The sequence below is a fragment of the Photinus pyralis genome, unplaced genomic scaffold (assembly GCF_008802855.1).
Source record: "Photinus pyralis isolate 1611_PpyrPB1 unplaced genomic scaffold, Ppyr1.3 Ppyr1.4_LG2, whole genome shotgun sequence".
Classification (NCBI taxonomy): domain Eukaryota; kingdom Metazoa; phylum Arthropoda; class Insecta; order Coleoptera; family Lampyridae; genus Photinus; species Photinus pyralis.
In genome coordinates this window covers 4,271,479-4,296,496 of record NW_022170403.1, presented here as the reverse complement: position 1 = coordinate 4,296,496, position 25,018 = coordinate 4,271,479, and the positions used below count along the sequence as shown (strand labels likewise).

Below are 25,018 nucleotides of genomic sequence, written 5' to 3'. Positions count from 1 at the left end.
ATGGTCTATATTTGCCCAATTCGATCAGTTTCATTTAACTCCATATTTTGCGCAGACTGCGCAATACCAACTTTCATATTTATGGGGATATTTCTTTGAAATTTTAACCACAGACGCTCCTAGTAAAGATAAACATTTCGCGCATAGTAAAAATTATGTGGGCATGCGCAGTGACTGCGCAATGCCAACTTTCTTATTTATGGAGATATTGCTTTGAAATTTTAACCACAGGCGCTTCTAGTAAAGGCAAACATTTCGCACATAGTAAAAATTATGTGGGCATGCGCAGTGACTGCGCAATGCTAACTCTCTTATTTATGGAGATATTTCTTTGAAATTTTAACCACAGGCGCTTCTGGTAAAGGCAAACATTTCGCACATAGTAAAAATTATGTGGGCATACGCAGTGACTGCACAGGCTGCTCATAGCCAACTTTCTTATGTATGGTAATATTTCTTTGAAACTTTATAACTTATAACTCCTCTCTTTCTCTGGACGTGGATGTGCTTCAATATGCAGATTCGACATTTTGTATGCTTTTGGTGACGATGCGTCGTTTCAATACTTTGTGTTACGCGGCAATACCCACGAGTGGGTTTTGGAACATTTTTATACTTTGTCTCCATCACACTTCACTTTAATATCGTGATACATGCAAAGAAGGTGAGAAGGTTCCTATTTAACTGTAATAGTCACCGGCGATAAGGAAAAAAGCGAATATGACGCATTATTTCAATGAAATATGGTTATGCTGCTTCGAGAATACTTCAGAAGCCTTCCATAAATAAATCAGTTAAGATGTAATTATATTTATGTTGGAATACCTCGAAACAATTTCTGATCATATAAATTAATGTTCTAAAGAACCTACAGTCTGCTATGAAATTGATCTAATTCTTGAACTTTGTCCTGTGAAGTGTGGTAGCTCATAGATTTTTTCTAATGACTTCATAGGAGGGAACTCTTGTTTCAGAGAAATCAGGTGATAAATGCAATATGAATTTATTTGCATAGTGTTCTGAAGGTAAGAACATATTTTAACATTGCTTCATTTACGGCAATAACGGCGATACCTACACCACTTTTTTAATCTACATGATTTCGAGGGGTTGGTCACGACTTATTGTAGGGGTCAAAGATTTCGTCCATTTCCTTCCTATATATTCCGCAGCTATTTCCTCTAAATTTCCTATATGAAGGACAAGAATAACCCTTCTTCTTGGTAGGTTTATGAGGCATGACCAAATCCTTATGTGCAAAATTTGACACAAATTGGCAGTAGCATGCAAAAGTTGTGCACGTTTTACTTTCTGAAACAGCAACTCGGGACTTTTTTTCTTGGGGGGTATAGGCTACCTATTACAAAAATTTACAGGGTTGTACGACGCTTCCCCACACTGTATTGAGTAGCATTTTTTATTATGAATACGATATGCGGCACACAAAAAAAACAACGGCTTGAAAATTGGTTTTAACAGGATGGTGCACCTGCGCACAACGCCTTAATGGGGGGTCAAATTTTCTCGAAAATGGAAAATTTGGCCGATAGGTATTCCCCGAGGTATTCTCTCAACAACAGTGGGTAATTTTTTGTACGGGCCATATAATGAAATAAAGTTGCTGATTCTCCGAAACGAAATGTTGCATTAAAAATCTCTCAACGGCGAGCTCAATAGTGCCTTGTAGAGCTCAAAAGAGGCAATGAGAATTGAAAACGTGGTTTTTTGTAGCTGTTTAAATACTCACCATCAGAAATAAAACAAAATCGACAAATGTCGATCTTTCTCGTTATCTCTGGAAGTATTTGGAATTATCTGGTTTTCTTTAAAACATACAATTACATATCAATGCTGAGCGAGCCGAAGGTGAGCTCGGCATAGTTGGAGCTTGCTTGTATCACAACGAAAACGGCCCGCATTACTTCCTACATAGCTCGGGCTCTCCGGTAGATGCGCCCCTCTACGTCGACGGTACCAAACGACGTTTACCAACGGCCAAACACATACCTACTACGCTTTTTCAAACATACTTCGAACCGAGGGGGAAACCACTTCCTTAAAATTTGTACACCAGATTGAAAATGGAAATAATGAGAGGATTGAAGTGTGTAATGAAAGATTGAAATAATAATGAAAGAATGAAATCGTAAGAATTGAAAATGAACTATTCGTTTTTGTAAATAATGAAACCGTTAATGAAAAATATTTATAACCGTAATAAGAAAAAATGAGGAAATGAAAAATAAATGAAGAGAATTAATAGAATGAAAAAGAATTAATCTTAGAATTAATAGAATGAAAAGAGAATGAACAGATTGAAAGTAATGAAACTGATAATGATAATATTGAAAGATTGAAAATGGAATGAAACTGGAATGAAAAATTCATGTACACCAAATTGAAAGAGTGGTTTCCCCCTCGCTTCGAACCTAATAAAAAAACGGCGATCTTTGCGGAAACGTAGAACTATACAAAATAGTGATACATTACGATGTTATTCCACTGGAAACATTTGATAACAAGAGCGCGAAGTTCAATTCGTTCAGTTTGCCTCGTCAAAATATGTACCTTCAGCCTCAACATTTATACTACAACTGGGCTGACAATTTTTTAAGTTTGCTGTTTAGGCACAACTTTGTCAGCGCGTGAAATACTTTTTTCTACAACTGTCAAAAAATTTGATACGCCACTGATGATTAGAAATATTTTAAATATACGGCGACCGTAATTGTGCACAATTTTGCTCCCAAGATTTTTTTTCAGTGTCTTATGGTACAGGAATCCGAGGAGTTTAGATGCTTACACCCTGTATAGTGTATATGGAGAGGACTTTATTCTTATATTTTTCATCAGTGCGATTGCCCATTGCACTCGATAGAGATAATTATTCATGTCCATGAAACAAGTTCCCATGCATCTAAGCCTCTAAGGCATTTCCAAAATGTTTCCAAATTCGATTTTTTATGCAACAGATGGCCATACAATTTTTAGCCCATTTTCACAAAAATAAAAAAAAATGCGCTATTGTGGCCACTTTGTCCGCTCGTCTGCCCGTTCGTCCGCCTGACGCTACTACTTTTTTATCTTAAGAGCTATTCTTCTACTTTTTTCGCTGCTGGTTCGTTATGGTGTCGAGGCTTGCACCAAGAAAGGAATTTTTTCTGCGCTTATTGCAAAAAAAGTTATGGTAAACAAACAAGAACCATTTTTTACATTGTTCTTAATTTTACACTTTTGGCGTTTATTAACGATCCTAGAGATTGTTTATAATTTTGTATTACTGTCTTTTGTCTGTCTGTTGGTCTGTCCGTCTGTTCCTTTATCTGTCTGTCCATCTGTCTGTCCGTGTGAACGATAACTTTGTTTAGAAATGTCCGATCGCTTTGAAATCTGGTACACATGTTAAAAGTAAAATTGATGCTTATTAAAAAATTTGTTTTGCGCATGCGCAATCCGATTTTTTTAATTTGTGAAGATATTTAAATGAAATTTTGTTTGTTGGCGCCTCCAATAAATTAGGTAAAATCGAGGGTAAAATACACAAAACAATTATTGCGCATTCCCAGACCCACATTCGTTATTCTAATTTGTAAACTAATTTTTCTAAAATTTTAGAGTAGGATTCTTCTTATAAACTGAAACTGAAGTAGCACGTCAAAAATGGATTGCACATATGCAACGCTATGTTTTATTTGTGGCCGTATTTTTACGATGTTAAGTAACAGAAGTTGCATCTTACAAATGGGAAATGAATGCAAGTGGAAATGCGCTTGTTGTAAATCGTTTACCATTACTTTTTTAACTTGTATCTATAGTTCCGCATTTTCGTTTAGTGGAGCGTATACAAATAGATACATACAAATTTTGAAGTGGGCATTAGTTTTACTTTTATTCGAAGTGTCTACATATGACACTTTTTAAATGGTTTCGTAAATACGAGTGGCTTTGCGCATTGTCTATTTTAGAAATTTCATTGAATACCTTCATAAATAAAATATACAGCATGGGTAAATAGGAATTTTGAAACCGGTATTAGTTTTAGTTTCGTTCAAAGTGCCTACATTTAATTTTACTTATATTCGTAGGTAGTGTTTACATATAAAGTTTCATTTAAATATCTTCATAAATAAAAAAGTTAGCATCATCGCACATGCGTTAAACCACATTTTTGGCACTGCGCATACGCAAAAAGCAAAACATATGCGTATGCAGGGAATCCTTGGACCAAGCCCTTTCAAATGAGTCCTATATCGCCAAAATCGGTTCAGTGGTTTAGAAGGAGTATGTGTGACGGACGGACGGCAAAGTGCAGCCAATAGCGATTTTTCACTTTGAGGAAATACGCTAAAATGTCGCCTTTACTTCGAGTGGATGAGCAGACAGAACTAGGTACCTATTCTGTGTTTAGCCACGTCGGCTATTATTTGCTGACGGGACCAAAACTATCCCTTTTAAAAGGTTTTCATGTGGTTCTATTTACCTGCTTCCATGTCACTTCAATAACAAGGGTATTTTGTTGCACTGTTAATATTAGAGGGAATTGACTAGTACTGCGTGCGTGTATTTCTTTAAATGCAAATTCTTGTGAAAATAAAGGAGCACTGCCGCAGAACGCTAGTAGGCTGTGGCATTTAAGTTTCACAACTTATTACGCCGGTCGGCAATCGGCATTGTATTCCATTCTCTTGTAGCAACCCTCCGCAGTCACCATTAAAATTGTCCATGTTTGTACAAGAAACACTTCCAACAACTTAATCTTAAATCTCAAACTCTAAAGTGAGTAGGTACTAAGTTGACATAACAAGTTATCGTCTTTTTATACTGTTTGTACCGCAATGCCAGGCAATATCTTTTAATGTTGTATTATAGTTGACAGTCATACGAGATAAGATAGTTGAACCATTCGTGGTTTTCCATTCTACCGCAAATACTATACTTGTGTTTGTTCCTTGTACATTCTGTACATAATGTGCCTGTCCAGTTTTATCTTAATCGTTCGGGAGAGACATGTTGGCAATCACACCCACTTATTTTCCCGCAAATATATTTGACTCGACCGGTAAAAAATTAACGCTCCATTTGTTGAATTGTGGCGCTCACATTGGGAAATATGTAGCAATTTCCTGTTTATGATCGTTTTCATATTCGGCAGTGGTTTGGTGCGGCACAGAGCGTCACATTCCACTAGCAACCGTCGCAGCTGCTCGTGACGTCATTTCCATTCCCTCCTTTTCCAGTAGCCTCTTGGTACACTGTAACGGTCTCGACAGGTGGTGATCCTGCTCGCGCCCCGCACATGCATTAGTGTATCTAACGTCCCTACGAAATTTAAAAATTTACCGTGCGTGAATTGGAAACGGCAGGGTATAACTTTGAAAAGGGAAAGCAATATGAGGGTCATTGAATTGGTTGGACGTTATTATAATTTGTTGTCTTTAAGAAATGTTATTCTTTTAACGTATTTTACAACTGGCTAGGGGGCGAAATGCTAATTTGGTAATTATTAAATTGCAAGGAAAATTATTACAATCTTATTGCTAGTGTCACCAGGACATAAATACAAATACTTTCAATTTTAACTTCATTTTAATTTAACACTAAAGATTAAGGTTATTTTCTATGGGTACTCAGCATTTTTAGCGAATCGAAGACGAATCTAATTACACCAAAAAAAAGTACGAAAGTGTTTCAGATTGATTACGGTATTTTTTTATTAAATGTCGTTGATATACAGGCTGATTCCAATTCAAGGGCCACCGTCAGGTTCCGGATCCGATGAAAAACTGAGCAGTAGTGCCTTGTTGTGAATAGGACTCTTCACATTGTCGGGTTCCGATGAGGCGCCTGATTGCCGCTGGACAGGTCGACTAGGTGATCAGGTTTTTGACGCAGGATCAGGTTTAGTCGGACAGGTTTTCAGTCTTGTTGTCAATTTTCTAGGAAAAACCTAACACACACCCAGAGAACTTTAGTCCTTCAGGTCCGGAACCTGATCGGTCAAACTTGATAATGTAATAGGAGTCTAAGAGATAGGTAGGTAGTTTAAATTTGGCAAGGTGCGTATTTTGATGTTTAACAAAATGCCGTTTTGAAGCTTAAAAAATTCCGACTACTTTCTTGAAAAAAAAAACGTTATTGTTTTTTACCGAATATATTTACAAAGATATTTCAAGCTAAATGACACATTATTATGACCACTTTTTCCCTATTCAAGCTGCTAAATTTTAAGTCTGACGTTTCGTTTTTGGTTAACCATCATCAATTTTCTTGTGGATGCCATTTTTACTTTTAGTGTCATTTGATAGAGAATTTTTTTCTAATTTCAAAAATGTAAATATCACTTTTTTTAAATATTTTGGCAAACTTTGTCTTGGGTATGTTCATAGTTTCTTGCGTTTTTACGAATTAATAACCTAATTAAAAAATGGTGACATATACATTTTTAAAGCAGAAAAAAAGTGCCTCACCTCACTCAAATGTCCCGCTCTCCGATGGAACATAAACTCGATTTTGGTGGCTGCGCCGCATTACCTCGCCAAATATTTATTATAAGCGTTATGAAATATGCGCTAACCTCACCTCGCCCCATGTTATTATCGAGGTTATTATTAAGGTTAAGAAATATACTTTACGACCTATTCTAATACCTACCAAATACACCTCGAAATAGACCAAAACCTTTTTTTTTCTGGTGTTCATATTTGACCTAGAGCAAAACTACTATCACTTTATGATTTCATTGCGGTTTAGCATTTTTTTTCGGGCTTAAGAAAATTCCTATTACGGAAACTATCAGGTAGAACAATTTAAGTTTAGAAAAAACAAATAACAAGATTTCCATTATTTTCTAAACATACATAGCATAGCATCTACTTACCATAGTCAGCATTTGTGGAGTAATGCTAGCAAATGCTTCCAGAACTAACCCCCTGGAAATCAAGTGGAGGGTTATATTGGGCGAATGTGCTGGCCAGGGTGTTTCTACATGCGTTTTATTCAGTTTTTCTGGAAATCTCATTGAGAGATATTCCCGGACGGCTCTAGAATTATATGCAAGTGCACCATCCTGCCGTGTCCAACAGTTGCAAATAACTATTGCGAAATGCATGTTATCAAGAGCATCCTGTAAATCGTTTTCCTCTGAGTGTAAATAGCGCTCTCGTGTTCAAATATGGTGGTAAATAAATGGTCCTACAATACTTGTACCGAAAATATCAGCCCCCATATTAAAACCAAACTGTGTTGGACCCCACCCAGGCAAGGGTGGATAGTGGATACAATAGAAAATGTCATGATTCGTAATCATACTCTCAGTCGAAAAGTGGGACACTCCTAAAAATGGATACACTTATTTATAAATACGCTTCGATTTGCCGTATTTATTGTAGGTATTTCATTTGTATTTATGGGTATTAAAACGTATTTGCAGCTAGTTAAAGTTAGTTAAAATCGAGGTTAAAATAATATCGCTATTGCTCGTGAAATTGTAGGTATATATAGGTATAATTGAGAGTATAATAAGTAAGTAATATTTTTGACACATTTATTCCGTAATTGTTAGTGCCATATAAAAGGAATATAGATTGTTATGCACTCTTTTTTGGGTCAAACTTAAAATGCCAAAATCAAAATTTAAGATATACGGGAGGAAATTTCAGAATGGCCCTATATTTTCTTAGTTAAAAGATATACAGAAAAATGTTTCATTATTGTTTAAGAATCTGTCGTTTTAAAAATAAGTATACGGGGGCAGGATCCGAGGTAGGATCTAACCTCATTTTTTTTAGTGGAACACCCTGTATATTTTATTTTAAAAATGTTAAAAATATTTGTCAAAAGAAAATTCAATATGCTACCTTTTCAGATTAAAATATACAGTGTTCTATTTAAAAAATGAAGTTGGGCCCGGCCACTTTTTTAGCTGAACCGTATACTTTGAAAACGCTGATTATTCAGTAATTACTTTTGTAATAAACATTTTTCCGTCTCTCTTTTAACTTAGAAATACGGTCGTTATGAAATTGACAATATTTTAAAATGTTGATCGTGCCACTTTAAGTTTGATTCACTGTCAAAAAAGCACTAAAGTTGGTTTTTTTCAAATATAATGTTGCATAGATCACTTTTGAGGTATGATTTGCGTGAACGTGGCAACAGCGGAAAAGTATAAAAATGGAATCAAACGTTTTTACTTTATACTCATGTATTTGTGGGAATGTCAAAAAACATACAGAATAAATTTATGTAATATTTTTTTGCACCAATAAATTCCTTATTTTTTTCTAATTAGAAAAATGTAGAAAAAAATAAGGAATGGTGCAAAAAATATTATATACATTTCATTTGAAAAAAATTTGGCGCTATATCTTAAAAACTAAACAGGCTATGGAAAATATAAAGTGTCCCCTTTCTAAGCGACTATTTTGCCCTAACGGTTATTTTTGATACTTATTGGTATTCCCACAAATAACTAAGTTATACCATTGAATATAGTGTTTTTATTCAATGGTTATACTTAACTTAATTATAAAGCAAACACTGTTTATTGAATTTTTGTTGCCGTTGCCACGTTCGCGCAAGTAAGTCAAAATTGACATCGTCGATCTATGCAACTTTGAAAAGTAACTACAAGAAGTGCAAATCGCATCGCTCTATCTTTTTTAGTTCCCAAATATCCCCCAAAAACATCGAAAACACGCAATTTGGAACACCCTGTACACATAAGGCCTAGAGAGGTTACTTTCTCTATGGATAACATTGCGAAACCGTTTAATCTGCTTTTGCTCACTGCAGAGCGCCGATAGGGTTTCAAGGTCTGGGGTGGGCCGCCTCCCCTTTACGCCGCCACAAACATTAAATTTATTTAACAGTACAATAACCCTAATTAGAAATCAATTCATCGCGCTGAATAGTGGGACTGCGACTGTAAACTGTCTCGACGAAGGTTGAGATTTTGTTATTTCAGCATAAAGCAGATCGAATTTCACAGACTAAATTTCCGACTTAATGTGCCGCAATGGCGCCGTTCTGTTACACTCATATATACTTCTCTTATATATATGGTTACACTATATACTCTGCTACAAACAACCTCGAGTTATAGATACCTCAAAAGGATCTGCAATTTTCGGTTGAATCTGTCCCTTTTATACTACGAGTAGACACTGTTGAAATCAATTACCGTTAGTAGTTACATAATGACATTCATTGATCAGCAAAAGAAGTCCATATAATTAAACACTGACGCATTGTGCGAGCGTGTTTTAGAACAATAACCCAAGGAAGCATTTATTTATTTTTACTCATCCAGTAATTTACAAAACGAATCTATGTTTCTTATCAATACGGAACGATACTGGGAAGGACTTAATCACTTTAATTTGATATTTAAATGAGAGTGTTCCGGTGTGACGAATGCGTTTTAATTGACGAGTTCCGCACTCGTGCGATTGATTGTTTATTATTACAGCTCGTAATTTTTGGTGCAAAAATATTGTACAACTCTTCCGTACACATCCAGTTGAATGGAACGAGCACGCTTGCATAGAGCCACTTAAATTAATCCATCCGGGATATAACAATTCTGGGTCACTTATGTCGTCAATCCAATCTACTCCTAAAATAAAATGAATAGGTTAAACGTTATATATGGTCAAATGGGTACACTTTAAATAATTGTAATCTGTCAATTATACATTCATTTACTTTTTTTAAGTATCCTTGAATTAAATGTTTCGTGATGATTTTATTCAAACCTGTATTTGGAAAATGTAGTAAAATTTTGTTATGTAAATCAAATTAACAGAAGAATGTTTTTCTGGCTTTGGCTCATTTACCATACAGGAACATTTCTACTATTTTATTTGTAAATACTATTAATAAAAGTTTGAATATTCGCTTTTAGTGACGTAAGAGTCACACATTTTATTTTCTTGATTTGCCATACTCGCAAGCATCGCTTACTCTAAGAAAAATGTGTCTTTGTTGTATTTATATCTGAAACGGAAAATTATACTTACACAGATAATGACATAATAGTGGTTGCTCAAATTTAGAGGTTTTGCGCCCAAACCCAAACTGAAACTTATCTTGTATGAGTCATTCGTTCTTTACTGTTTTCAAAGATTACAAAAATGAAAATGTGACTAGCACATTATTAGTACAGCAAGAAAAAATCTTGTCAGATATTTTTGAAGCGCAATTTGATCAAAATCGTGAGAAAAGACATTGTCTTGATAAATTTGATCTATACAGTTTCCTCCATCAAAGTTTTTTTTACACAGGGTATCTTAAATTGAGTATGATAACGAGGCTATCTTTGTTATTATTATACTTACAGATTCTGTTAAATGGCGAAGTTGTGTAGTTTTTGATGCTAATGGATATTCCGAGGAATATTCCGATGCGATATTTTGAAAAAAATAAATTCTTTCGTAGAGAATTCAAAAAAGGGAAAATCGACATTTTTAAAAAGTTCAAATGGGATAAATTCCTTATATTAAATGGACGCCATATTAGATTTTTACGTCACTCGATAGAGAAAAAATTACAAAACCAGTGATACTAAACACTTAGTATTTCATTTGCGAATCAACCCTACATTTTTGCCTCGAAGTTTACAATGTATTTCTTATGGCAATTATTCCATGGTCGTGTCGATGGTGACTATACGAGACCTCGTACGAGACAATAAACGAACGAATTTGGTTTCAATCATAATCAGTCATGGAATTATTTCCATAAGAAATATATACATTGTAAACTTCGAGGCAAAAATGCAATTAGTTTGATTTCCAAATTAAATACCTACGAAGTGTTCAGTATCACCGGTTTTATAATTTTTTTCTCTACCGAGTGACGTAAAAATCCAAGATGGTGTCCATTTAAAATAAGAAAGTTGATGTCAATATCTCGAAAAACGCCATTTAAAAAATTTTTTCCCTGCTTCCATTGAATTTATCTCGTCGAGTCTTGCAACTGTTATTTGATACTTTTTAGCGCATTTTTGCAAAAAATTTTTTTGTAAAAAGTAGCTTTTAATCTCACTTTGGCTGGCTGGCTGGCTGGCTGGCTGGCTGGCAGTAAATGCGCGCCCGTAGAAAAACGCTTGTAAAAAGACAAGGAGTGTACATGTAACTATCGGGGCCGTGTAATTAAGAACGTTAGGGATGGGGCTACAAGATTTGGAGTCGACGACATCTGGACGCCATCCCCGAGCGTATTATACTAACCTGGAGATTTTTCAGTTTTTATCTATCTTCTTCTACAGTTTTTCTCCGATTGTTTTCAAATTGGTGTCGTCGGGAAGATCTTGTCAACGCGCACAACTCCTGCGTGGCGGAATTTTGTTTTTGTTTCCTAGGGGCGAAATAAACCACCTTTTGCGCGGCGCGCTTCGAGGGGTAGTCGACTTTGGGCGCCCAAAAGTTTCTTACAGCGCGAATCGCGGTCTCTCTTTCTCGTGTCACTAATAGAAGGTCGAGCTATGTGAAGTACCCAAAAGTTGAATACGATTTTATGCCGGGATTTTAGCGAAATCTACCAAAATGGGAATTACGAATGAACGGGACGTCGGAACTGTGTATCGACAAAGGGAATGTGGTAACCCCCGACGAGATCTTACTGATGGTGGAGTCAAAACTTCAAACGCGAATTGCGAGTGCACGGTAAGTGAGAAAATGGTACCGACAAAGTGAACGTGGTAGCTTTCGGCAAGATCTTATTGATGGTGGAGTCAATATTGGCTAATAAAACACTGATCTGCCACACAAAAATGCGCTGAAGTCCCTTCGATCTCACACGAGGACTTTGATAATTTTTTCGATTGTTCTCTTTGTTACTCAAATATTTTTAAAAATGGCGATTTTCACTTTTTTCCAATCATCTACGAAATGATTAATTTTTCTTCAAAATATCGCATCCGAATATCCATTAGCATCAAAAACTACACAACTTCGCCAATTTAACAGAATCTGTAAGTATAACAATATAAAAAAGATATGCTATCCGACTCAATTTAAGACACCCTGTATACTTACCGCGCGGAAATAAACACATTTTTCGTAAGTCATAATCAGCATTAATTCAATACAAAGTTCTGCAAAATACAAATACTTTACCAGAGATTGTTATAGGAACTATTTTTGAATTAATATTAGTTATTATAATAATACTAGCGACCATTCACTTGGCTTGGTATATAAAGTTAACGATGCATACCTTTCAAACATTTAATTTTGCTACTTTATATTTCTTCATTATATCACGCAAGTGCAAGAAAGGACAGTTTTCGCAAGCCTTAATTGCCTTATAATTGAACTCGAACATATTTTTTGTTTGAAGTGAGGTTCATCATGCATGATATAGATTAGTATGTTTCTTAAGAGAAAAATTAATCTTTGTCACTTCTTATTTTCAGGTTTCACGTCTTGCTCCCCGAATCCTTGCAAGAACCAGGGAGTTTGCGTGTCATCACCTAAATCTGATTCCTTTTGCAAGTAAGTAAAAATTGCACAGCTCATTAACGCAAAGTATTATATCTTAGACCGGGTGCACATGAACTGCAAAGTAATCGGACGCCCGCCGAGATTGTTTTCTATCAAGATAGTCAAAAATACGTTGGGGGTAAGTAATGGGAAAATGCACAAGAGACACCGATACCTATCAGATACCATACTCCATTACTCCCAACGTCTTTCTGACTATCTCAGCGTCCCGATTACTTTGCACCTCATGTGCACCGGGCCTTAGGACGAGACTATGGAATTGAAGGCGAAGGCGTTTTTCGCCGAAGTACTTACTACATTTGGCCATCGGTTTTCCATGTTTTTAATCTAAAATTGTGTAAACTGTGACCAGTTACAGATGTGCTACCTAATATAAAGAAAATTGCGATCGCATAGCTTTTTGATGTATAATTTAACGAAAAATAGGAAAAGTACTTATTATGACGAATCTGAAATTTTATGATTTAGTTAGGCATAGCCGACTTATCTATCAAAAAAAGGATCCCCAATGAAGGTCCTGGAAGTTAGTACTGTATCAAACGCACTAATGATAGCATTGAGTTAGAAAACTAATGGAGGGAATATAATGGTAGAGGGGGTAAGAATTTTTGTAGACGGAAGTTGCCACAGATAGAGGCCACTCGCGTGGATAGGTTCCCGTGAAGGTACATTTTGGCCGACATTATTTGACATATGAAAACGCGGGTCCTGTCACTGTCAGTTTTCCACCAAATTCAAATTTTATTAAATTTGCCATTTTAAAGTACCTAATAATTTCGGATCGGTTTGTGCTCTGGTTTATATAAATAACTAACTGCCGCATAGTGTTTTTATCACACGCAATTTTGTGAATTGAGAATGATTAGCTGCGTATCATGCAAAATTTCTCATAAAGGGAAGAAACAGGGCATTTCCTTTCATCGGTAAGACATGTCATTTATCATGTTGTAGGCGAGGTTGTAGGTACCTAGTTTATGTTTCTTAGTTTTCCAAACGAACCAGTACTTCGAGCAAAATGGTTACCTAACATTTGTAAATATATCTCAAGAACAGCTCTCGAAATTTGCTTTTGTGTTCACAACGCTTTATTGACTGTGATTTCGACCAAACGTTGCACCGGAAAATGTTCATCAAATATCTCGTCAAATATGCAGTAGGTACTATCAAAACTTGTTTTTACAGCTAAACGTGTGTTTATAATATGAATATCAGGTGTAAGTTTTTTTACGAGTGCGGATACATTTTGAAACCAATAAACAACAAATTATTATTGAATCTCTCTGCCGTTGTAATGAACCTGAGACCAACCAATCAATTGTAGCTATTGATCAACACAGTGAATTTAATGGGAGTTTTCAAATTGTAGTGGCTATAGTAAACTGGTCTTAATTATACTCCTGGAACACATCGATGTATATTTAGATTTGTAATCAATGATTATATTAAATCTGCATACTTTCCCATCCTTGTCTATTTTGCTTAGTTTACTACGAGCATGTATTTTACTCCTTCTATACGTTTTTTTTGTTATTATTCCTATTAGTGGAAAGAAAATTATATCTCTACGCCACTGAAGTGAGACGCTAATGATAACGGAAGTGGTGTGGTACTTTAATCACAGTTAGAGGCCACTTTTGGTTCCCGTGGTCTACGTCTGGCCAAGCATTTGATTCCCTCCATTAGTTTTCTAACTCAATGAATGATAGACACTGATTCGGTCCTTTCAATAAGTGTTGATAGTAAGCACTGCACCAAGGGGTACTGATATTTTGAAAACGGTTTTGTGCACCGATACGAGATACCAGGCACTAACGAAGGTTTAGAGACCGGTCCGGTCATTAGTGCTTTCAAAAACTCCTGTTAGTTGGGACTGCTACCTGTTTGTTTTTTCAGAAGCCACTTACTTAGATGATCGATCGCACTATTACCATTGTTTAAATACTTTATAGTTGAACAGATCCAATGTAAAAATACTTGCCGTTATATTTTCTTTTGATACAGCTGTACTTTCCGCATTTTGCATCCGGCAAGTGGTGTACTCTATTAATAACAAACAAAAGTACGTTAAAAAAGTTGAGGATCACAACTTGACTACGCATTCCTTAAACAAGGATAAAGTATAAAAACATTAGAGGAATGTCGGTGTTGATAAGCAGATATATAAGGTGTCATTGTTTAGAATGATGGTATATCAAGTTACAGCTATCTTACATTATATGCCACGAGACGATTATCCCTTTAATAAAAGACTGCATACGTTTGCCGTTTCAGTAATAAAGTTCCATTTTGCCAAGTTTACTTAGCTAATTCTTTTTTTTTCAAAATATCTTTGAATTTAAACCATCATCATTTTGGTAGAAATTTTAGTGATTATGTACTTGCATTATTTTGTATTAGTTGCCGTTGCATGCAAAAATGAAATTGCAGTTACTTACTTATTAACCGTGCATGATGAGAGCATAACTATTTGTTTGTATGCAAGTTACAAAAAAGATTATCACTTAAGAAAAACAGCCCTCACCATTTTCCTACAGCTACTGCAAAGTGTTGCCAGGTGCGACGGGATTCATTGGTGCCGAAGCTATTTTACGCGGACAAAGTGCGGACTGCAGTGACGATGGACATTGGAAATGTCTCTAAATTACTATTTGTACAGAAGAAGGAACCTATGTGCAATTTTTTTGTATAAATGCAACAAATTTGTAAGACAAAACAAGCATTGTTTCTTTGATAATCTCGTATTCACAGAAAAACGATGCAATTTTTTTCATTTCTGATAAATGATTTCACTACCAGTATAGTATATTAAGATACAAGTGTATAATCAAGTCTTTAAAGCACGCGCAACGAGTTTAAGGGCACGACGCAAAGTGCCTTTAACGTTGCAAGTGCTTTAAAGACCAATTATACACGTGTATCTTATAGTATTTTTTATTATACCTGCAGTATAATTGAAAAATAGGAAATACAATGAAGTCATATTGACGTTATACTCAAATATACATGTCTAATTAAGTGGGCTGGGTGTTCGTAATTTCACGATTGCCATGGAAATGTCACTTGACGTTTGCTTATAAAAATCATCGTCTTTGTGAATTAAACAATTTCCGTTGAAAACGATAATACACCGTCCATTAAATCGATTGTTGTAAAATCTAAACAAACGTTGGTAGGTGTAAAATCCAACTCCAGTAAATCCTATTATAAAGAATATGAAAAGTTGTTTCCATGGATGAATAGGAAGTTACTTACGAATACAGTCTTAAATGCATCCATAATGCTGGCATATATGAAGAAAATGTCAAAGGTATTTAAATCTTCTATATTTTGGTGCATTCATTCAAAACTTTAAAGCAATGCTGCGATTAAAAAGTGGAACAGATTTGGAAGTATACCCTAAATTACGCGCGTTTGTGAAAGCTTCAACCAAAGGATAGGTACAAAAGCCAAAGAAATGTTCTGCATTTACAGAAAGCGACCTAAGAGGATTTTTTATTTCATCCAGCAGATGACAGTTTCAAAAGTCATACTTGAAGTATCGTTACTTAGCAACTTTAAAGCACGTGTGTTTTAAAGGCCCTTTTTCGCACGCATTTGAGTGTTTAAAACGGAGATTGTGATTCAGGTATAATAAAAAATTGATTTTTTTCACTACTAGCGTCTGATGACATGATTATGAACCTTTTTTCCACTTGTAAAGTAGGCTTTCTCGGCAGTTGTTCAAAGTGGTTAATAATGGGGACATTATTAACTAGTAGTCAATAATGAGAACTGTCACTTTTAGAAAACACAACCCGAAATTTCGCTCAGTAAACGTTTAGACAAGTTCTCTAAAATGAATAATTGCCACCATCAGCCATTTCCAAAGAAATTACATATCTAAAATTATCACATTTTGAAAAAATTCGAACGAAATTACTCTTTGAAAATATCTCAATGACAAAAAATAGGGCCTGGTTGACCTCTACTTCCACGTACTTGATGGTTTTTGCATGTTGTTTACTCTAATAGCCATGTCACAACTGTTTTTCTAACCACTGGTAATTATATTCCAGAAAATGATGGCAAAACGTACAAGTGGACCTAACGCATATATACGGTTTCCTTTTAAAGGAATTTTTCAAAAGAAATTGCCCTTATGTGATGGTTTTGTCCGCCCGTCTGTTCGTTCGTATATCCATCTGTTCCTCGTCTAAACTTGAAAACGAAAAGAAACAGCGACGTTAATCCTTCACCAATCGATTTCAAGGATTAGTGCTAAATATTGAAGGATCCTTAACTCGGTCCACCACGTTTTTAACGTCCATTTATTTCACCCTTGCAAAATACTAATAAATAAATTCGAATCTAGGGCATCATAATAATGCTCTTTGTCTATTTCCCAACGATCTTGGTGCATGATAACGATTTTGACATGATTTGATCAGAATACATATGGTCAATAAAAATACATCAAATTCATGTTTCCGGCATTGAAAGCTTTTACAACTCTAAATTCATGTGTGAAGACTAATTTTGGGTACATTTTGCTCTAAAACTTTTGACCTAGACCACAGAGAAGAATATTGAATTGTTACACATCTAAGTGTCAGGGAATAATCTAGCGACAGTCCGAACTCGATACATGCCCCAGGCAATGAAAATATGTTGATTTCTATTATACTGAGCCCACAGTGTTTCCTGTTCCCGTTTCACTCGAAGTCCTATAACTTTTGTTCCTGTTGAGCCAGCTTCCTGAAAATTAATAGCGTCCGACCCTCGATACGACCTTAATGTCCAAAGTATCTACTCGTACGCCATTTCAACATGATCGGTCACTTTTAAAAAGAGGTATAGTGCACACGGACGGACGGACAATACAAAACTATAAAGGCTCTGAAGATCCTTAATAAATTAGTGTAATTTAGAGTTTTGAACAAATAATAATAGGTATAAAGGTAACGAAATAAATTTCAATTGAATTCAGCTTTTTTTCGACTTCTAATAATAGCATTGTTTAAAGACTTTATAATAAAATCCATACATTCTGGGTAAACTCCCATACAAATGAATACCGAACGATCTTCGAAATTGTTTTTGGCTCAATAGTCTACCTCTACGTAGCTGAAAAACAATAACGACCTTTCTGATTTGTGTTAAAATTTTCAAAGGGATATGGGACGTTTTTAAACAAAGTTATCGTGCCCACTGAACTGACAGACAGACAGACAGCAATACAAAATTATAAACGATCTCGAGGATCGTTAAATGTGAATAATCCACATTACGTCAAAAAAATTGGGCAAATGTTACGATTTACCTTTTACAGGGATTGTACTGTAGGGACTTGAAATCAGAGTGTCATTTACTGCACCGTCGCATGCTTTTTTTAATACAAACTTAAAGCAAAATTTACTACCAGATTTTAATTATCGTAATTTATCTTGTTTGAACGCAACCTACTCACCCCGGAACAAAAATTATTATAAATGCGAATTCGCTTAAACACACAATAGGTAAAAACAAGTAATACGCATATGTACCTACGTAATTTAATTATTATAAGCGCAGTGAAAAAAAACGGTCTTTACTTTAGAGCTTCAAATAAAGATTACATAAAATATGTGACTCTTTCTCTTAGCAGTAAAGTAAAAGGAATTTGCTGTCGAACTAAACATCAGCGTCTTGTTTATATAGTATAATCTTAGCTGTATAGAGTTACAACTTGCATTCTTACTCAAGGTCGCCTCAGTTACGCTGTGTAGCCGATCGGGTTACATTGAAGGAGAGCCATCTGTTGACGATTTTTGCAGGCCTTACTAAAAAGTCTGTAATGATAAAGCGCAACCTTTCGTCGTAAACTGTCACTACTTATTTAGACCACGATAGTAGCGCCAACTGGATTTTCTAGACCAGAACTACTTATTTCGTTCAAGTAATATTTCCATATGGTTGTTTAACTATAAAGTATTTAAACAATGCTATTACCTTTTGTGTGCATTAGTTACGTCTTTGAGGTTTCAACTATTCATAACATCACTAATTTTCATTTGGAATAATATTAACAAGAAATTGGTTATATGTAACAACTAAATTAGTCTCATTGAAATATCCTTTTTCTTGTTTTGAAAACCACCTTGGGCCAGAATCCAAGGCCACGATATTGGACCGAAAGCCAAGGTCACGTCTTAGTTACAAATCCTAAGGTCACCACCCTATGACGTAATCAGGGGAGATTTCAAGGCCACAGCCCGAATCGAAGGGGGTGCCCCACACGGGGAGAGGTGCAAATAAACAGTAAGCTTAGATTCTATCGTCGGGATGATTTCCATAGAAACAGAGTTGTCATATGTTCTGAACATCATTTTATATCGTAAATTTGAAATAAGATTGACAGATGTTTTTATTTTTATTTTATTTTACCTTTATTTTTGAGTGGGCGGGGTTTCAGCCAAGGCTGCTCTACCAACCCAACCCACTATACATTTACAAATATCCATGCCCGAGTCCGCACCCTTAGCACCACAGTTTCACACGGGCCGGCGGTCATTAGAATGCACAGTCAATTGATTCACTTTACCTACCCCTATGGTTAAAGAACGGCTTAGACTACTCATCCAAACCTGTTAAAATGGCAATTTAACATACGTTATAAAATAAAATGCATAATTGCCTGTATCCATGCCAGCCCGTCTTGACATATTTGTTAATTCAACGTGCAATACTACAATTGCAAAAGATTAGCATAAAATCCATTGAAGCGGAGGACAAGCCATTTGAATATTCTTCTCTGATTCTATGCTTACTTTACAGACCCAAAGAAATTTTGTATTTTCGATATTTAATGTGTCAATTGTTTTTATTGTTGATTTGTGGTAATAAAACATTGTTTTTTTTGCGTTTAAAAGCATCTTAAGTGAAACCAATATTTCAAGATTTCATAGCCACCTGAATTTTTGTGTAAATTTTGCTTTATTGTGTGCGTTTAGTGACTAAGCAACTATGATACAATATTGTTTTTGATACAGTATTATTAACAAAAAAGAAAGATTTATGCCAATACATCCAAATTAAGAGCGAAGTTCATGTTCAGTACTGCAGCAATACCGGAGTCTGCTCTTCAATTTAACTCCTTTAACTTTACTACATGTATTGCCAAAAGGAAAAAATAGTTAATTGAACTAAACACCTAATAATGATAATAATAATAAGACATTTATTGGACATACTTCCTACCCAATATATAATAATCAAACAAAAAAACAATTTAAAAAAAGTAGTGTCTAAAGAGACGAAGTTTAGTCAATGTGCAAAATTCTTGACAGAACAGTTTCCTACCTCCAATCAAAAAGCGTGCTTTTGGAAAATTATCTTTAAAAAATGGTATGTGTACGGAAAAAACGTTTCCCACGAAAGTTTATTATTTTCAGATGTAGAATAAGAATATTCAATTAAAGCATAGTTTTTATTTGAAAAAATTAATTGTCCTACACTTGACCGTTAAAGAACAGTTAACCAAGATTGCTTAATGAAGCAGCTCAGGTTGAAGTTCTTGGCCAATTTGCCATAAATCCTTCAATGTCAACATTTAGTTTTTTTTTGTTAATTATTAATTTTTTGTTAAATTGTCTTAATGAATATTGACTTTATTGGTACTACTGGAAAGCATTTTTCAGTAGCTTTCCAACGATATGTCACAAGTATGGGGTTGCCATTTGGGATTTTTGAAGAGGGGGGTGGGGGTTGTCACTCATAATGTCATTCTGGTTCCCCCTCGATACCCCCGAAACGGTTCTGCGCGATTTTCAATATCTTCTTTAGTTTGGAAAATATGGCCGACTGCAAGTTTTAAAATTGACACCCTGTATATGACCCGCTATTTATTATCGTTCTGTTCCGAATTCCTGTTTTTGTTATACTCGGACAAGAACCCAATTACCTACCCTTTATTAAATTAACAACTCTGTGATACTCTTTATGATACTTTTCTCGTTGCGACTTCACGGTTTTTTTTTACTTTTGTTTATGTTTATTGCGAATAATTTATTTATTGTCTAGTTCCGGTTAATACTCGTATTTGAATGGGCAACCACTCGAAAACTTCGCTCGTTAATAAAAAAAAATGTAGGTGACTACTTGAAAAATCAGTTATATGACGTCACAGCGCTAAAAACTCATTAAAAACAGCTTTACATCCTTTATGCCTAATGTACACTGTCAAAGAAATCAAAATAACCGATTTGCTGGCAAAACATATTTTATTTTTTTACTTTGATTTTTTAACATGTTCAAAAAATGGTGATCGCAATAGCCATCTAACTCGAGCTAGGAAGCTATCAAAAATTGATGAGTCATTATATTGGCTAGCAGTTAGGAATAATAGTGGTTTGTAACACGTATAGGTCACTAATTTTCTTCGGAAAGAGCAAAACTTAATTGATGACCGAGGCATAATTTAGCATGTTAAGAAGCTTGCCCACGCACTGTGACGGACAGACTGTCAATGCGCAGGTAATGTCCATTGTATATTATAAGCCACATACATAAATTAAGTTACAGTTACAGCTTTCGCACTCGTGCGAGTGGCTTAAAATCATTTTGCACACACGACCTACGACCATGGCAATTTTCAAAAATATTGTGACTATCGCTTTGGAGTGTGTCGAGATACTCTCCATATAATCAAACTCAATTTTTAAAAGGAATACACTAGATTAATTTCCTTTTTTATTTATGTGTATTAGAAGTGTCTATATTAACATTTCTTTGAAACACCTTAGAAAACAAGAATGTGTGCCGATACGGGAACTTTTTTTGTGAAAATTCCTTATTTTTGTCCAGTCTCTTGCTTTAAATCCAATAAATAAGAACTGTATGAGGTCTCAGTGCGGTGATCTAAATATAGGGAGCAGGCATTTCAAAAATGCTTTGAAAACCACAAATGCAATGAAATGCTAATATTACACAATAGGCAATTTAAGAATTTCTGTATTGTTTTAGATAACCTAATATAAATTCATCAAAAGGGATGAAATGGCCGAATGAAAGTGTAAAGTGCGCTTCGATAAATTAAGCGTCCACGCTACGGTTCATTACAATTTCACACAATCACACAGGATATCGTTAGAGAATAGACGTTTATTATGCACTGAAGCGTTAATTGATCCATTGATTCCATCGTTTGTGTCGTACCGAGCACTTGTCACGTTTAAACTGATTATGGCCCGTATATTCAACGTCGTATAAGTTTCACTTTATTTTAAAAGCCCCATTCAAATCTGTAACAGATGCGCCGACTTGATCCTGTTATTGTTGAGGTAATGAACAATGTTTGCTGATTATAACTTTTTTATTGCGCACATTCACATGTGCGTTCTATGAACTTGCAATTCCCCGTTGTACGTTTTGAACGTTTTATTCAAACAAAAGGGGCGTACATTGTAGAAAGGGATATGGCCTGCGTCGCACAAAGCAACTACAGTATATCATTTCTCTTTGTAATAATACTTACTATTACACCTACGTGAAATGAGCAAACAAACCGTTCCTCTACCTGTATGTGAAAAGAAAAATGTAAAACAGCAGAAATGAATATGCAGAACTGCTTTATAATGAAACGTCCGGTTCTCGTAATTATCTTGCCATAATTAAGCCGCACTGCTAGCACATGCGGATAATGTACCAACCAAATTTAATTAATTGTTATTAGCTTTATATTTTACAAGAATATTATATCATTTTTAAATCGAATTTATGTAATTACAAATCTATCGGTTCAGGAAGTTTTACAATTCCTTCTATATGCATAAATTAGTATATTAACTACTAATTTATGTTTTTGCAGCAAAGCATTTAATTTATCTTCCCATGAAAATCTAACGTCCATTGGGGATTACCTTTTCAATGGTGATACTTTCCCATGACCTTCATGTAGGAGCCGACCCTTGATGAAAATGTTACCATATTGTCAAGTACCCTTCTGATCGAATTTATTAATATTATCCACTTGTATATATGCGGCGAGGGTGGCCAATTTTCACTTACGTATGTTTTGGTTGATCGCGACGGAAAAGATGTTTCAAACTAAATCGTTAATTTTCTCGCTGCGTTAAAAGGTTTACTCCATTCAGATGTTTACATGGCGAGTGAACAAGAATTTGTTAAATGGTAATGCAACAATTTAACTTACCTTTCACGCCTGAAACATTGATTCACATCGTTTACTCCAACTTACTAGATAATTAATTTAATTTTACATTTCGCTACTTACTCGAACTAAGTGTGCGCTTTTAATTTAGTGTTAGGTGTTACTTTATAATATAACTTTTTCATATTAGAATTAGAAGTTCTTAGGAAAATATTCGTTTTTTTTTGTTCAAGCGTCCTAAGTTTTCTTATTATAAGGTGTTAAAAGCGAACTAGATGAGTTCGAAATTGAGACAGTCGCTCTACTAAGTTCATGCCCACCACTCTTAAGAAAACTAGAATTTTAGCTTTTGGCTGTGAGAAATACAAGAAATTTGCTCGTGTCCAAAAGGTGGGAGTTCTGACTAGAATTCTGAACAACCTTCTCAATACTAAAATTCTATATTTTTCAAATTTCAAGTACCAAGGAAAAATGTTGGAAACATGATCCTAGTGGACTATTTAAAGGTTTAAAAATTTCTACGGTGGTACATATTTCATATAAAAAATGGAGCAAAGTACTTCATCGAAAAAATTGAACTTCGCCAATGGGGCGACGCACCGCTTGCACGCCTGACAGCAAACTAAAACGTGCCACACTTTCATTGGCCAAAACGGCCAACCGATGAGAGCGTATCGTCCCTGACCGAAAACGTTTAAAAGAAGAGCTCCGAACTCTGAAAACTGCTAAGCAATGCCTACTTCGCGCTCGCTCCACCGACAGCGCTCGTCCTCGTCGCGTGCTCGTCGGCTACCATTTTATACATATTGTAAACATATTTCATAAAACGCAACCGCATTGTATTTAGGGTCGCCCGCCAAAGCCAAATATCATCTTTTTTTAAATTTCAAATGGCACTCCCCTAAACAAATTATAGCTCTGGATAGCAGAAACTTCCACTGATACAAACAAACACATTTTATAAGAAAATTTCGAAGAAAAAACCAGTCGCAACGCCAATTTGTAGAAAAACTCCCTTTTTCCAAAGTATGCCATTTTTAGGTAGATTTCTATCTACCTATTGTGATGGTACCAGTATATTTGTAGGTTTATATACAGTGGGTCCCAGGTAGAACGCACCATAGGGAAACGGCAATGTATTTTTTCGCGTAACATCCACGAGGTCTTTGAAATCAGCGTTCAACGTGCTACTCCAATCTCTTTCTATTCTAGCATCAGGCAAGTACAATAACGTACGTTAAACGCTAACTTCAAATACATATGAAAAGGTCACGTGGATCCTTCGCGAAAAAATACATTAATGCTGTTTCCCTCTGGTGTGATCTCCCTGGGGCACACGGTATATCACTTCCAAGAAACACTTTCGTAATTATGAACCGGTTTCGACAAAACTTTAAGGGTTAGTGTAACTCATAAATCTAGTTCGCGAATCAGCCAATTCCGCCATATTGGAACAAAATGGTTCCGCAAAAGGAAAATATAGTAAAAGTAAACCGGATAGGCGCTACTTAATCTTTAGTAAATGTCAAATGAGAGGGGAGAAGACTTACCCGAAGGGGGAAACAAGGCAGACTAAGAAATCGTTGTTTTGATCTTGCTAACGTAAGAAATAAAATACTTGATAGGGATAGAACAGAAACAATAATTGACGTCACAGTCGATGGTGATTTAATCAAATAAATATTGCAAATGGGTCACTGTAATATATAGATCTGCTATGTCAATATTTGAATTTAAATTAATTTTTAGTAATAAAAAGGGGAGCTACACGTATTCGGAGAAAATATTAATATCAAAACAGCACAACACACAAATAAAAGGGTTAGTGAATCGCACTGCGTAATATTGCGAAATAGCAATGCTTCCGCCTTACACGAAGGATAATCGTATACTAAATCTGTAATTAATACTCAAAAAGAATCAATAATTCGAATAACTGCACTATCAAAAGCAAAATTTGGTCTGGGTATAACAACATAAAAGGGACCTTAAATTCAAGAAAAGACCTTACGATGCACAAACGACCTCCGTCGGCGAAGCAAATAACTAGATGAAAGAAATCTATAACACGAGAATAAAGAACTAGGTAAAAGAACCCGACTACAACAAGAATAATTTACGCTACAGAAATTAACACGTTAGTGGATTGCAAAGTAAACACCTAGATGGTGTAAGAATATCAACTAAAACGTTGAATTTAAATAAGAGTCCCAAGCAAGGGTTACTTAAGCGTAATCTAAATCGGTAATATCAATTGGCGAGAAAATAACGTTACAAGGTGATATACCACAGAAAGCCGGACGTCCTCGACAGTAATTGGTACCATCCTATAGATAGACCTCATTTTGGATGTGGCATCAAATGAAGAAATCGAAGGGAGTGAGGT

General features: G+C 35.4%; 1 protein-coding gene across 1 annotated transcript in view; it reads left to right on the top strand.

Moving 5' to 3' along the window:
* LOC116164181 (neurogenic locus Notch protein-like) overlaps window positions 1-25,018 on the top strand; it is a 205,905-nt gene that overhangs the window by 12,429 nt on the left and 168,458 nt on the right. Inside the window, exon 2 of the mRNA XM_031478322.1 lies at window positions 12,419-12,497. Coding sequence (XP_031334182.1) covers window positions 12,419-12,497 — 79 coding nt within the window. The remainder of the gene's footprint in view (window positions 1-12,418; window positions 12,498-25,018) is intronic.